This window comes from Lepus europaeus, chromosome 3, assembly GCF_033115175.1.
Source record: "Lepus europaeus isolate LE1 chromosome 3, mLepTim1.pri, whole genome shotgun sequence".
NCBI classification, from domain to species: Eukaryota; Metazoa; Chordata; class Mammalia; order Lagomorpha; family Leporidae; genus Lepus; species Lepus europaeus.
In genome coordinates, this window is record NC_084829.1 from 15218036 (window position 1) to 15231315 (window position 13280).

A 13280-nucleotide genomic window follows, 5' to 3' on the forward strand; every position below is an offset into this window, starting at 1 on the left:
GAATTCAGGAGAGATTAGATTGGGGCCACTATTGCAGCTGGGTCAGGAGAATGGGTGGTAGAGGTAGACTGGATGAAAGGACATAGCCAGAGAGGATTGTGTATTCAAGGCAGCGTCCTATACTTTAGGGTGAAACAAAATTATGAGAGGCATTAATTATATGCTGTTGGCATGTGCAATTTTTAAAACATGCAGGAATGTGTGTGGTTAGTATGTATGCATTCCCTGGTACATATACTTGTTCATGATGCTTATTTTATATCCATGTATAAAATACAGCCCTTTAACTGAATTTATTGCACCTTAAAGCAGGCTTGTGGTTTATGAGAGTGTGCGAGATAAAGAACTTTGATTAGGAAGAATGAGTTTGCTTGAAATAGGCTCTTCTTTTTTTTTTTTTTTTTTTTTTTTTGAGGATGAGGGAGTATCTGGATTTCATTGCTGTATGTAAGTCTACACCCTTTGGTCTCTGCTTAATTTATTGTTAATTTTTTCCATCTTTTGCAGGCCCAGGCTGCAAGCACAAAGGAAGTTTGCTCAATCTCAACCGAACAGTCCCAGCACAACTCCAGTGAAGATTGTGGAGCCATTGCTACCCCCTCCTGCTACTCAAATCTCTGACCTCTCTAAAAGGAAGCCTAAGACAGAAGATTTTCTTACCTTTCTCTGCCTTCGAGGTAAGAATGCGTTGCCAGCACACTTCTCAAGCCTCGTGGAGAGAAAAAGGAGTAGAACCTCATTGTGCCTTTCTGCAGCATTCGCCTTGCAGTTCCGCAGCCTGAGCTTAGGGCCTACTGCTTCACCAGGGGCTGTCTAGGTGTTGTTGCTGAACTAGGTGTTGCTTGAGTCATGTCTTTTTTTTTTTTTTTTTCCCCATTTTCTCTTGATTGCTGTATTCCTCTTCTCGGCTTCTCAACACACAGTAGCACAGTTTGTAGTTCTAATTGCTATAATTTGATTGCTCCAAGCTACCCCTTTAGAACCTTCAGTCACTACCATGGTCACCTGTCACCACATTTGCCCACATATTGCTGTTTTTTGATATCTTGTCACTTTGTGGTGGAGGAGCTTTGAATGGTCTCTTCCCAGGTTTCCTGAGACCTATTGCCAGTGAGCCATCCTGACAGGGCGCAGTGCTCTCCTGGCACGGTACTCAAAGAAAAACAGTAGTTGTTAAGTATTATTTTCAGTAAAACCATGTATATGTGAACAGAGAACAAGGGGAAAATAAAATTTTGTAGGAAAGCATGAGTTTGGATTTATCAGGACTTAGGAAATTGTTTATTATGGGAGTTAAGATTCCTATCACTTTTTTTCTGCCAGGGTCTGTTTGGATATCTGAAACATCAGTTGCAGGCCGTACAAGATTATCGACTTGAAATTAACCTGCTATATAGACTTATTGAATTCTGAGTCCCAACTGCAGTTGCCTTGGCAAGGCCACACCAGATAATTAATGGGCCTTATTTTGCCCAACGAGCCAGACATTCCCACCTGTGAGTTGAAAGAGCACAAAAACTGTTACAGAGATAGAAGGGTGTAAGTCCATATCAAGGAGAGTTTTCATGGACCATTTGAAACAGTAACTTTCTACCTGATGTTCCATCACTCCTCAGAACTCTACTATAGATTTTGTTCAGATAACGGACTTTGTCCTGTAGCCATTGAAATTTGAGAGTTGACAGGGATGCAGTTCCAGCGTGCAGTCCTGAGACACTACCCCCTACCCCAGTTGACATTGCCTACAGTGTCTTGTTGTGCCCATTTTGCAAGCAGAATTGTGAAGATTAGAATCTGGGGATGCCTTTAATTGCTGTCTCTGACTTTGATACTCCTGACATTTTAAGATTACAGGCCCATAGAAAGGATGTTATATCTGTGAATCCTCTTGGGAGGCACAAAATTTGATTCTGTTCTTATATAGATGGTGTTCACATTGGTTGTTCAGTTAAGGTGGTATGTCAAGTATTTTCCATATAAAGTTAAATTTATTAACCTTTATAATTTATGAGTGTATATGGGAGGGAGTTACTTGAAATTATGTACATATTTCATTTATCATGAAGCTAGATTCATTAATATCATGGTCTTTTTACAGACTGATAACCTGTTTCATTCAAAGGGTTGAAACATGTTGATATAATTTTATTTATTTACTTATTTGTTTATGAGAAAGAGAATGAGTGCTCCCTTCTTCTGATGCACTCACCAAATGCTCACCATAGCCAAGAGTGGGCTGGGGACAGAGCCAGGAACCAGGAATGTAGTCACGTTTCCCTTGTGGGTGGCAGAGCCCATTTACTTCTGCATCTCAGGGTCTACATTAGCAGAAAGGTAGAATCAGGAGCTAGAACTTAGGCTAATGACTTGCTTGAGTGCTAGTATCATTTTAACATTCCAGATTCCAGATCGCATACGTGGAGCCCCTTCTGGCTGGGCTGTACATCTTTTTGATGTGTCCCTGTTATTCTTGTAGGTTGAAAACAAGGTTTCATTGGGTCTTTTTTCTCGAATCTGTGACTTCCTTCAGAAGTCGTTTAGAATCCATGTTCTGGGCACTAGGTGTGCTTGAAGGAAGCTACTGGGTTGTCATTTCTCTTAGCAGTTATTTCTGGCCTGAGGTTGTGCACACATGCTTGTTAAGTCTGTCTAATGTATGTCTCCTGCTCTTTGCATAAAATCAAAGTCAGCATCAGTACATCCAATGTCAATTTAAAGCCAAACGTTTTGTAAGATTTTCTTCATTCAGTGCTTATAACCTGGCTCTTGTTACTACTACCATCTCTGCTGCCAACTCTCTCCCATGTAGAACTTTTTTTTTTAACATTATTTCTCCTGTAAGATTTATTTATTTATTTGAAAGTCAGAGTTAGAGAAAGAGGAGAGGCAAAGAGAGAGGGGGAGAAAGGACTTCCATCCACTGGTTCACTCCCCAGTTGGTTGCAACGGCTGGAGCTGTGCTGATCCGAAGCCAGGAACCAGGAACTTCTCGGTCTTCTCATGCGGGTGCATGGGCCCAAGGACTTGGGCCATCTTCTGCTTTCACCAGGCCATAGCAGAGAGCTAGATCGAAAGTAGAGCAGCAGCTGGGTCTTGACCTGGTGCCATATGGGATGCCAGCACTGCAGGCAGCGGTTTTACCTGCTACACCACAGTGCCAGCCCCTAGAACATTTTTAATCTCACTTTGCTCCTGTAGCCAACATGATTGATTGGTCCTTATTCCATCCCTGGTTGCTCTGTTTCAGTATTGCCTTTGTGACTGGGTTGTTAGCAAAGGAAAAACCAAGAACTGTGTGGTATTAGAAATTTCCTGCCCTCTGTAGATCACTTGGTCCTGCATAAAGGAGCTGGGTAGGTAGGCTCTCCAGTAATTCAAATCTATTATTCTTTAACAAACTCCTTCTGAGAGATTCTAGTGATTCTTGGTGTTGAGTGTGAAGAGAGAAGAAAGAAAACTTTGGGGGAAATATGGCAGAATCTGGTGTTGCATTGGCCACAAAGGCTGAAGGGAAGAGGAGAACTGGCCAATAGGCTGTGAATCTGGTGGGCCTGGGTTGGTATCCTCAGAAATGGAAGAGGATTGGGATGAGGAAGGAATTTGAGCTGAAGAAATCTTTAACAGGTGCACAACACAGCAAGATGAGTTCAGGTAAATAATGTCCTATGGTGATGGGACTCTTTGTGACTTTGGTCATGTATGTCTTTTTAATGCAGTTGGAGCTGCTCTTGAAAATGACACCTACAAGTTGTCCACGTTGGTAAGATTAGGAAGGAATTTTGTCTAGAATTACTGTGGTCAGTTTAGAGATTATGAGTAATGGTCTGTGTCTCCAGAGGATCCACTGCTCCTATTCTCTTGGGACAAAGTGGAGTTTCTCTTTTGACCAAGGAATGGCTCTTTTTCACAGAGCTGGTAGAGCTGTGTTAGATTTTAGGGCCCAGTGATCAGGACATAGAGGAACAGGGCAGGGACTGTCAAAGTCTGTGTGTGTATGTAGACAGGAATGTGAATGTTTGTGCGGAATGTACATATGTTTTTCTTTTTAAATTCATATTTTCTCTGGTTCTGTGAGATTTGGAGAGGCCTATACTTTGAGAAGTATGTTTATTGCTCAGATAAATAGGATGTAGTGAAGGTATTACCACATACTCAGTTTTGAAATTTAAAGATTCCAGAGAACCATCTTGTCATAGATACAGTTTACTACTTTGAGTTGTCAGATGCAACAAAGAATTAAGTGGAATCTAGGATTTGTTTGAATCAATTTTGGAAATAATAGGCTGTGCCTTGGAAATTTCTCCTCTATTTGTGAGTGAGGCTGTACAATAGGTTGTGTTAAGTTTTGTTTTTAGCTAGTGGTGTACAGTAAAGGCTCTTACTGCACTCACGTTTCTCCTCTGCTTTTTAGATCTGAGAGTCCTCTTAGCTTTAGAATGCTGTGTTTTTAGATCTGAGAGTCACCTTAGCTTTCGAATGCTGTGTTATGTGAGATGAAGTATGTTTACCTGTTCCGGCTCTGAAAGCACGGAATGACAGAGGATGTGTCTGATACCTTCATGACCCTGGAGTCTGAAAGATTTGGTGGCATTAGATGGCATCTTCAGTGTATAATTGCTTGAGCACTCATGTTTTGAAATGTATAGGGGATGAATTGATGATTCTTGACTTTGTGGCACTTAAAGAATCTTCTGTTACTCTTAATTTAAGAAAAGTAAAGGTGTTCTTGGGAATATGAGCAGGAGAGAATGTTGGCAAAAGAATGAACTTTTAGCCTCCTCCCCATTTCTGGAAGACAACCGCTGTTAACCACCTCCTTTGTGGATTCTCCCCAAGGCTGCTGTCTGTGTAATACATATTTCTTCCTGGAATAGTATTGCATTAGCCTTTTATTTTTGCAGCCTGGTTTTCCTGCTTAACGGTGCCCTACAAACACTTGGCTGTCATCATTTTAATAGTTTAACAGTGTTACATCTTATGAATGTCTCATAATTTGTCTAATTCCTGATTTACATTTAGATGTGTTTCTAACTTTTTATATCAGTGGCTGATGACACATATTCCTGGTTTAATCTTTGCTTCATCTGAAGCCTTTTCAGGCAAAGTTGACAGTGGGGAATCCGATTAACATTTCTCATACCTGCATTCTAATTTGATTTCTTCTTTTTTGGTGCTGATTCCAAAGCAAATGGAGCTTGTCAAAGGCCTGAACCTCCTGTTGAGTTTAGAGCCCAGTCAGTCCATCACCCTTGGATGACAGGGGCCTGTGTTAGGGTAAAGAGGACCATGTTTAATAAGCTCATTATTTGTAGGAAAGAAAGTCTGGCTGCAGAAATAATGAAAGAATCAAATCAGAGACCTGGCAGTGCCGTTTGTTGCCTTGGATTGCAGGTCATTCTTTTCTGCAGTCCCCAGTGAGTGCATTTCGTAGTCTGTATGCTGACTTGGAATGTGGAAGAGAAGCCCTGAGGCTGAGAGAGAGGCAGTGAATGGAGTTCTGTAAGCCTTGTTTTTCGTGATCCGTTAGTGAAAACTGGAAGGCCCTTTCCTCTGAACCCCCTTAAGTGCCTTTTGTGAAAATCTCCCCTCTTCCTTTAGCAGTAATAGATAATGTAATCCCAGCTCATTCAAGTGTTAGGATACTCACAGACCTATTGGTTAAGTTTGGTGAGACTCTGTTTTCCTCTTCAATATCATAACCTAAAATTTTTATAGGAAAGGAAGATGGAATGAACAGTACAGTTTGGCCTGAAGTGTTTGCTTGCGTTTATCTTTAAATAGCTACTTTGAAGGGGTCCACTTGGCTCTAGCTGGAGGCATAATTAGTGTCATTCCTTGGATGTCCTGGGAAGTGGGTCTCTGTGTGTTGCACTTGCAGATTCCTGCTGCCCTGCTCCTTCTTGTGTGCAGCCTTATTGTTCTTAATGAGTTCGTCTTCTTCCTTCTGTTCTGACTATGATTATTAAGAGATCAGGAAGAATTCAATGCAGTAGAACAGTGCAGGTTAAGATATTCTCTTATTTCTTTTATTTTTTCTCTGTGTGGGGTACTGCAAACCCGCCTGCCATGGTTCTCTGCATCTCAGCTGGGCCTGGAAAGAGCTTTTATGGGGGGAATTCCTTATAAATGGGGGGACTGCTTGCTTGCCTTTTGTTTCTCCTAACAGAACCTTCTGTAATCAGCTGTCATTCAATTGCTAATTAATACAGCAAACCTTTATTGAACCCTTTTTATATGCTAGACACCTAGAAAACAGAGATTAGACACAGGAAAGCAGTCTCAGGTCTTAGTTGAAATAAATAGAGGTTATGGCAGTAGTGTGTGAGAATGCCAGGGTGGGGATGTGTTCCACATGCTGGCAGGAAGGAGGGATGGCTGGCTTGAAAAGGAATATGAATAGGTGAGGAACCTTTGGGGGAAGCAGTTCTGCAGAAGCTGCTGCCAACGTGGAGATTGCTCTTGGGGTTTGTTCTTGGAGGCCTGCAGCTAAACCGTGGGGATTAGGATGCGTGTCAGGCTGTGCGGCTCTGGTTTAGGTTTCAGAGAACCCCCGAGGTTCTGCAGAGGTGACTTACAATGCCTCGTGGCTTAGGAAGATGACCCAGCAGCTTTTTGGAAAATGGACTGAGTCTACAAGAAGTCCCATTCTCTGGTTTTGTAGAAGCACAGCCGATTTAAGTCTGCTAGCACAGTTTATCAGCATGTAAGGAAGAAATACGGAACCTTGGAATTCTTGAGGTCTGAGGAAGGGAAGGTTGGATCCCTTGTTATTGCTCTGTGACCGTGATCCGTGCAGGCGCCAAGACATCTTGCTCTGAGGGTTGGCCCTGCTCCCAGCTGGCTGGTCTCTGACCATGTTTGCCCTCCCTGAAGATGAAAGCAGGTTGGCTCCCATTCCCTTCCCAGGGCTGCTGGCTCAGACTCGGTAGTACTTTTCAGAATCATCCCCGGCTTTCTCCTTCCTGTCCTGATGTCGTAGTATCTCTTGTCTTTTCTAAAATGTATTTAGAGAAGGTATGTGGTGGAAAACTTTTAGTTGCCCTGCATGTGGTGTGATTCCGGAGTTCCTAGCTGGTTGTGAAGGTTTCATTCCTCAGACAGCACTGAAGTTGCTGGTCTCTGCATCCCACCAGCCGCATATTCAGCGTCTCTACAGGAGCCAAAGCAGCAACCCGGCTTTCCCAAGCCACAGAGACTTGGGTGGCTTGCAGTGGTTGTGAGTTGATGGAGTTAATTCTAACAGCTTCAGCTTCTCTGCTTGAGGTGGCACGGTGATGTTAGTGTTACCCAGCACTGTGATGGAGTCTTCCTGGAATTCTATTTGATATGTGTTTGTGTATATTTTAAGCCACCTGTGCAGAGAAAGTGTGGAAAAGGTTAGAAGGGATATGTTTCCTCCTTTCACTGTAAAGATTCTAGGTGGATAGGTGATTTTGATGCTGGGAGGGAAGTGATGTGCTGTTAATTGAATTCCCATTGCCCGAGCCTTCCTGGTAAGGCTCTTCGCAGGTGGAACACATGCCCTTTCCAGGGGCGTTTCCTATAGGTGGGATCACATGCGCAAAGCTGGGTGCTTGTGTCCTTAGTTTCATGCCTGCAGGCTATGATTGAGGAGCAGGGGGAATTCTGAGGGAAAGACTGACCAACAACAGGAGGTCATTACTTCATTTCTTGTTCTTCCTTTAGATTCCTATGTAGCTGAAGATTTCCAGATCTGCCTGGCGTTACCCTCACGTTTCATACTAACTATTCAATTACAGCCCTCTCCTTTCTGATCCCCCTTCGCATTTGATAAAGATACATGCCTCTGTTCTCTCCAAAGAAGGAGAGTTTGATTTTATAGCTGTGAGTTATTTGTGCTATTGAAGGCAGTTATTAACCAAACATCACTTCAGTGTGAGTTGCTGAGAGTGGTTTTGCATGAATTACTTCCACACCTCTGGGATCATCACAGTTGTTTTGACTAAAGACATGATGGTCGTTTTCAAGACCAAGTATACGAGACTGCAGGGGCCTTGACTTGTTATGTCCAGTTCAGTCGTCCCCAGAGACCACCAAGGAGCCGATACCGCTGTAAAGCACACGAGAGTTTTATTACAGGTCCAGGCCGGACTCTCAATCAACACCGACACAGTGGGTCTGAATTGAGAGCCCCGACCCTTCAGTTAACAGGGTTTTTATAGGGTTTTCAGAGACATTCTATACATCATGGTACCATTTAACAAATCATCTCATCCCGCGGGAAATTCAAAGGACATCTCCTAGAATTGATTAGTGCATCCAGTGGTGGGAACGGACCTACTAAAGGTGGTTGGATGGCTTTGGGGTTGATGCCTTTTGAATTGATTGGCCGAAGCATAGGGTCCAAACTGCTGAGGTGTACGTGCGGAACTGCAGGGTCTCGGGTAGCTATCAATCACCTTATCTGCCCTGAGAAGACACCAGGGACTCTAGGTATTTCTCTATTATCTGTTAATCAGCGGTTGCTAGGAGATTTTATTGCAAGGTGAGCTCATTTATTTACTTCTGGCTTAGGGTTCAGGGCCTGGTCAGGCCCAAGTTATAAGATGGAGGCCTAATTTAAAATAGTTACACCTTGATTTAGGCTCAGGTCTCACAGACTTTGTCCTAGAGTTTTAGATTCCGTGTGGCATCCGTTTCAGTAGTTGTCCTTTTCCTATGGAGATGCACATAGTAAAAGAAAAAGGTCCCAGGATGGTCGTTCCTGGATAGGCAGCTACTTAGTCAATAAGGGATTGCTGTACATTTCCATGTTGGTGCCAGATATGAGGGGTTGAACATTTTAAAATTTATTATGGGCTGGTGTTGTGACATAGTAGGTAAATCCTCTGTTTTGTAATGCCAGCATCCCATGTGAATGCTTGTTGGAGTCCTGGCTCTGATCTAGCTCCCTGCTAATGCACCTGGGAAAGCAATGGAAGATGGCCCAACTGCTTGGGCCTATGCACCCACATTGGAGACCAGGAAGAAATGGGTGACCAGGAAGAGACCTACAAACTAGACCCATTCCAGCCGTTGGCAACCATTTGGGGAATGAACAAGCAGATAGAAGATTTCTCTATGTGACTCTTCCTCTGTATTTCAGTAAACTCCGCCTTTCAAGTAAATAAAATAAATCTTTTTTTAAGTGAAGTTCAGCAGGTGTTATCTCAGTGTTTAAAACAAAAATATATTGCTAATATTATTTTAACTTTTAGACAAGTGATAGTTTTTTGTTGCTCTAATAGAAATAGAATCATGGCCGGCGCCGTGGCTCAATAGGCTAATCCTCCGCCTTGCGGCGCCGGCACACCGGGTTCTAGTCCCGGTCGGGGCACCGATCCTGTCCCGGTTGCCCCTCTTCCAGGCCAGCTCTCTGCTGTGGCTAGGGAGTGCAGTGGAGGATGGCCCAAGTCCTTGGGTCCTGCACCCCATGGGAGACCAGGAGAAGCACCTGGCTCCTGCCATCGGAACAGCGCTGTGCACCGGCCGCAGCGTGCTACCGCGGCGGCCATTGGAGGGTGAACCAACGGCAAAAAAAAGGAAGACCTTTCTCTCTGTCTCTCTCTCTCTCACTGTCCACTCTGCCTGTCAAAAAATAAATAAATAAATAAATAAATAAAAAATAAATAAATAAAAAAAGAAATAGAATCATTAAAGACAAGAATGAGAACCATTTTAAAGAAAATTATAGGGGCTGGCATTGTGGCATAGCAGGTGAAGCTGCCGCCTGTGATGCTAGCATTCCATTTGGGTACCAGCTCATGTACTGGCTGTTCTGCTTCTGATCCAGCCCCGTGCTGATGGCCTAGGAAAAGCAGTGGAAGATGCCTCAAGCGCTTGAGCCCTTGCTAAACCATTTGGAAGACCTAAAAGAAGCTCATGGCTCCTTTCTTTGGCCTGGCCCAGCCCTGGCTATTGTGGTCATTTTGGGAGTGAACCAGCAGGTGGAAAGTCTTTCTCTGTAACTCTGAATTTCAAATAAATAAATTAATCTTAAGGAAAAAAAAAAAGAAAAAAATGATAGCACACAGAGTAAAGGTTGAGTATATCTGATCTGCAGTACTTAGGACCAGAATTTTTTTTTTTTTTAAAGATTTATTTATTTTACTTGAAAGTCACAGTTACGCAGAGAGAGAGAGTTAGTTCTTCCATCCACTGGTTCACTCCCCAGATGGCTGCAACGGCCAGAGCTGAGCTGATCTGGAGCCAGGAGCTTCTTTCAGGTCTCCCGCGTGGGTGCAGGGGCCCATGGACTTGGGCCATCTTCCACTGTTTTCTCAGGCCATAGCAGAGAGCTGGATTGGAAGTGGAGCGGCCAGGTCTCGAACCGGTGCCCTTATGGGATGCTGCTGGCACTGCAGGCGGCAGCTTTACCCACTATGCCACAGTGCTGGTCCCCAGAATTGTTTTCGATTTTAGAATTTTTCAAATTGTAAGATAGAGTTTACCTGTTGATCTTCCAAAAGTCTGAAATGTTCTGAAATCTGAAACTCTTTGACCATCAGGTTTGGGAGCATTTCGGGCTGCAGTTAGAAATACTCAGCCTGTATTTGGATATAACAAGTAATTTTGGTGTGACATGCAAATGGATGATGTTTAAGAGAACCTATTATAAATTCTTTCTCCTCCATAAATTATAAAGGTCAACCAGCAAATGCTACAGAGGTTATCATTCAGTGTGTTAAAATTGTCTTAGTCTTTTAGGGGAACTGTGTGTGGGTGTGTACACACGAGGTGAATGCAGGCAGCTGGTTGTGTAGGTCTCTGGGATGGGACAGTGCCTGGTACACACAGTATTGGATTAATGAACTGAAGTAGTTGTTGCAGCTGCTTTCTCCTATGATTTCTCAAATGGTTGATTCTTTCTCTCTCCTCTATCACGGGAAGTCATTAGGTAGCTGCATCTCTGTTCCCTACCCCTGTGCCCCCAACCTGTTCCCTTTGACGTTTTGTTTTTTAATTTAATGTGATAAAAAGTGCAGATCAGTTTTCATTCTGTTTGTGTAGATTAAGGGTGAAATCCCGGGAAATGCCAATTCAGCAGGCTATCCCCATGTTAATTGGGTCAAGCAAACAGAATTTGACTCTTCAACTAATTGACAGTGTGCAGGGAATCCCTTTAGGGTGTTTCCAAAATACAGTCAGCTACATCTGGCTTGTTAAGATCAAGAGCTGGTTGAGGGAGGGAAGATAATGGGAAGGAGGGTTTGTCTGTTTACATGATTCATGGAGAAGAATCCAATTTTATAGAAACCGCAGCTCAAATTAGAGAAAGCAAGCTTTTGGATTAAAATGATTTCTGTTGTGGTTGTAACATACCACAGTTTGATTTTTGTCCAGATGAAAACATTTGGTTTGCACTTCAGTAAATATTGTAGAGACATTGCCAGCTAATTCTGAAAAGTAATGAAATACGGCTTTGGCAAAGCACAGATGCATTCCATACTCCCGATTCCTCTTAACTGATCCAAGTTCAGGTTTTTTTTGCATTTGGTAATGCGCTTGAATAATCAGGGGGGAAAATACGGTTGTAATTCAATAGAAAGCTGTATACTAAAAACATATTTACAGTCACTGAATATAAATTACCCTCTTCTACCCCAAATCATGCAGTCCTTATCTTTCTAATACATTCATCTTTAATTGTTAACTTTTGAAAACCAGAGTTTTTAACATAGGAGACAGCTGATATATCTCCATTTGATAATGTCAGGCTCTCTCACTTGCTAATTAATGTCCTTGTGGATGGGGCTTGTGTGTTCACATGGATAGTCCATCGCAAGCAATAAAGGGCATGACTCAGAATGAGGGTCTGGTAGGCTCTTTCCCCACTCCTGTTGTATATATCCTTGTTGGTGTTTTTCAGTGGACCTTTGGTGAATGCTATCATGGAAAGGAGTAGTTCTCTTTTTAGAATGTGTTTTCAAGTTAGGAACCATATATCTCACAGCTTTCTCTTCCTAGGTTTCCATCTGTATAGCTACATTCTCATTGTCTTGAATGCTGTCTTCACAATGAGGTTTTCTCTCTTTCTTTTCTTTTCTTTTCTTTTCTTTTCTTTTCTTTTCTCTTCTTTTCTTTTCTTTTCTCTTCTTTTCTCTTCTTTTCTGTCTTTCTGTCTTTCTTTCTTTCCTTCTTTCCATTCTTTCCTTCTTTCCTTCCTTCCTTCTCTTTCCTTCTTTCCTCCTTCTTTCCTTCTTTCCTTCCTTCCTTCTTTCCTTCTTTCCTTCTTTCTTTCTTGACAGGCAGAGTTAGACAGTGAAAGAGAGAAAAGCCTTCCTTCCGTTGGTGCACCTCCCAAATGGCTGCTACGGCCAGCGCACTGCGCCAATCCGAAGCCTGGAGCCAGGTGCTTCCTCCTGGTTTCCCATGCGAGTGCAGGGCCCAAGCACTCGGGCCATCCTCCACTGCCTTCCTGGGCCATGGCAGAGAGCTGGACTGGAAGAGGAGCAACTGGGACAGAAGCCGGCGCCCCAGCCGGGACTAGAACCTGGGGTGCCGGCGCCGCAGGTGGAGGATTAGCCAAGTGAGCTGCAGCACCGGCCCACAATGAGGTTTTCAAAAGATTGTCACTGACACTGTGACAAAGCATGTTAAGCTTGGCCTGCAGCGCCAGCATCCCATATAGGCTCCAAGTCAAGTCCCGGTTGTTTCATTCTAGCCCCTTGCTAATGCGCCTGGGAAAGGAGCAGGGGATGGCCCAAGTGCTTGCGTGCCTGTAGGAGACTGAGTAGAAGCTCCTGGCTCCTGCCGTCGGTCTGGCACAACTCTGGCCATTGGGGGATTGCATCTCCCTCTCTGGCTTTCCTTCTCTTATGTCTGTAACTCTCTCTTTAGAAAAAAAAAAAGGGCCGGCGCCGTGGCTTAACAGGCTAATCCTCTGCCTTGCGGCGCCGGCACACCAGGTTCTAGTCCCGGTCGGGGCACCGATCCTGTCCCGGTTGCCCCTCTTCCAGGCCAGCTCTCTGCTGTGGCCAGGGAGTGCAGTGGAGGATGGCCCAAGTGCTTGGGCCCTGCACCCCATGGGAGACCAGGATAAGTACCTGGCTCCTGCCATCGGAACAGCGCTGTGCACCGGCCGCAGCGCGCCTACCGCGGCGGCCATTGGAGGGTGAACCAATGGCAAAAGGAAGACCTTTCTCTCTGTCTCCCTCTACTGTCCACTCTGCCTGTCAAAAATAAAAACAAAAAAAGAAAAAAAAAAAGGTTGTCCCATCCTGTATGAAAGAAGTTTCATTAACAATTTTTTTTTTTAAGATTTATTTATTTATTTGAAA

The 13280-nt window shown here is 43.7% G+C and overlaps 1 protein-coding gene across 3 annotated transcripts in view; it reads left to right on the forward strand.

Annotated features, from left to right (window-relative positions):
• The window catches only part of JARID2 (jumonji and AT-rich interaction domain containing 2), a 254562-nt gene that overhangs the window by 190801 nt on the left and 50481 nt on the right, over positions 1-13280 (forward strand). For all 3 annotated transcript variants that reach the window (XM_062184688.1, XM_062184691.1, XM_062184692.1), the window contains one exon: positions 508-677. In XM_062184688.1, coding sequence (XP_062040672.1) covers positions 508-677 — 170 coding nt within the window. The remainder of the gene's footprint in view (positions 1-507; positions 678-13280) is intronic.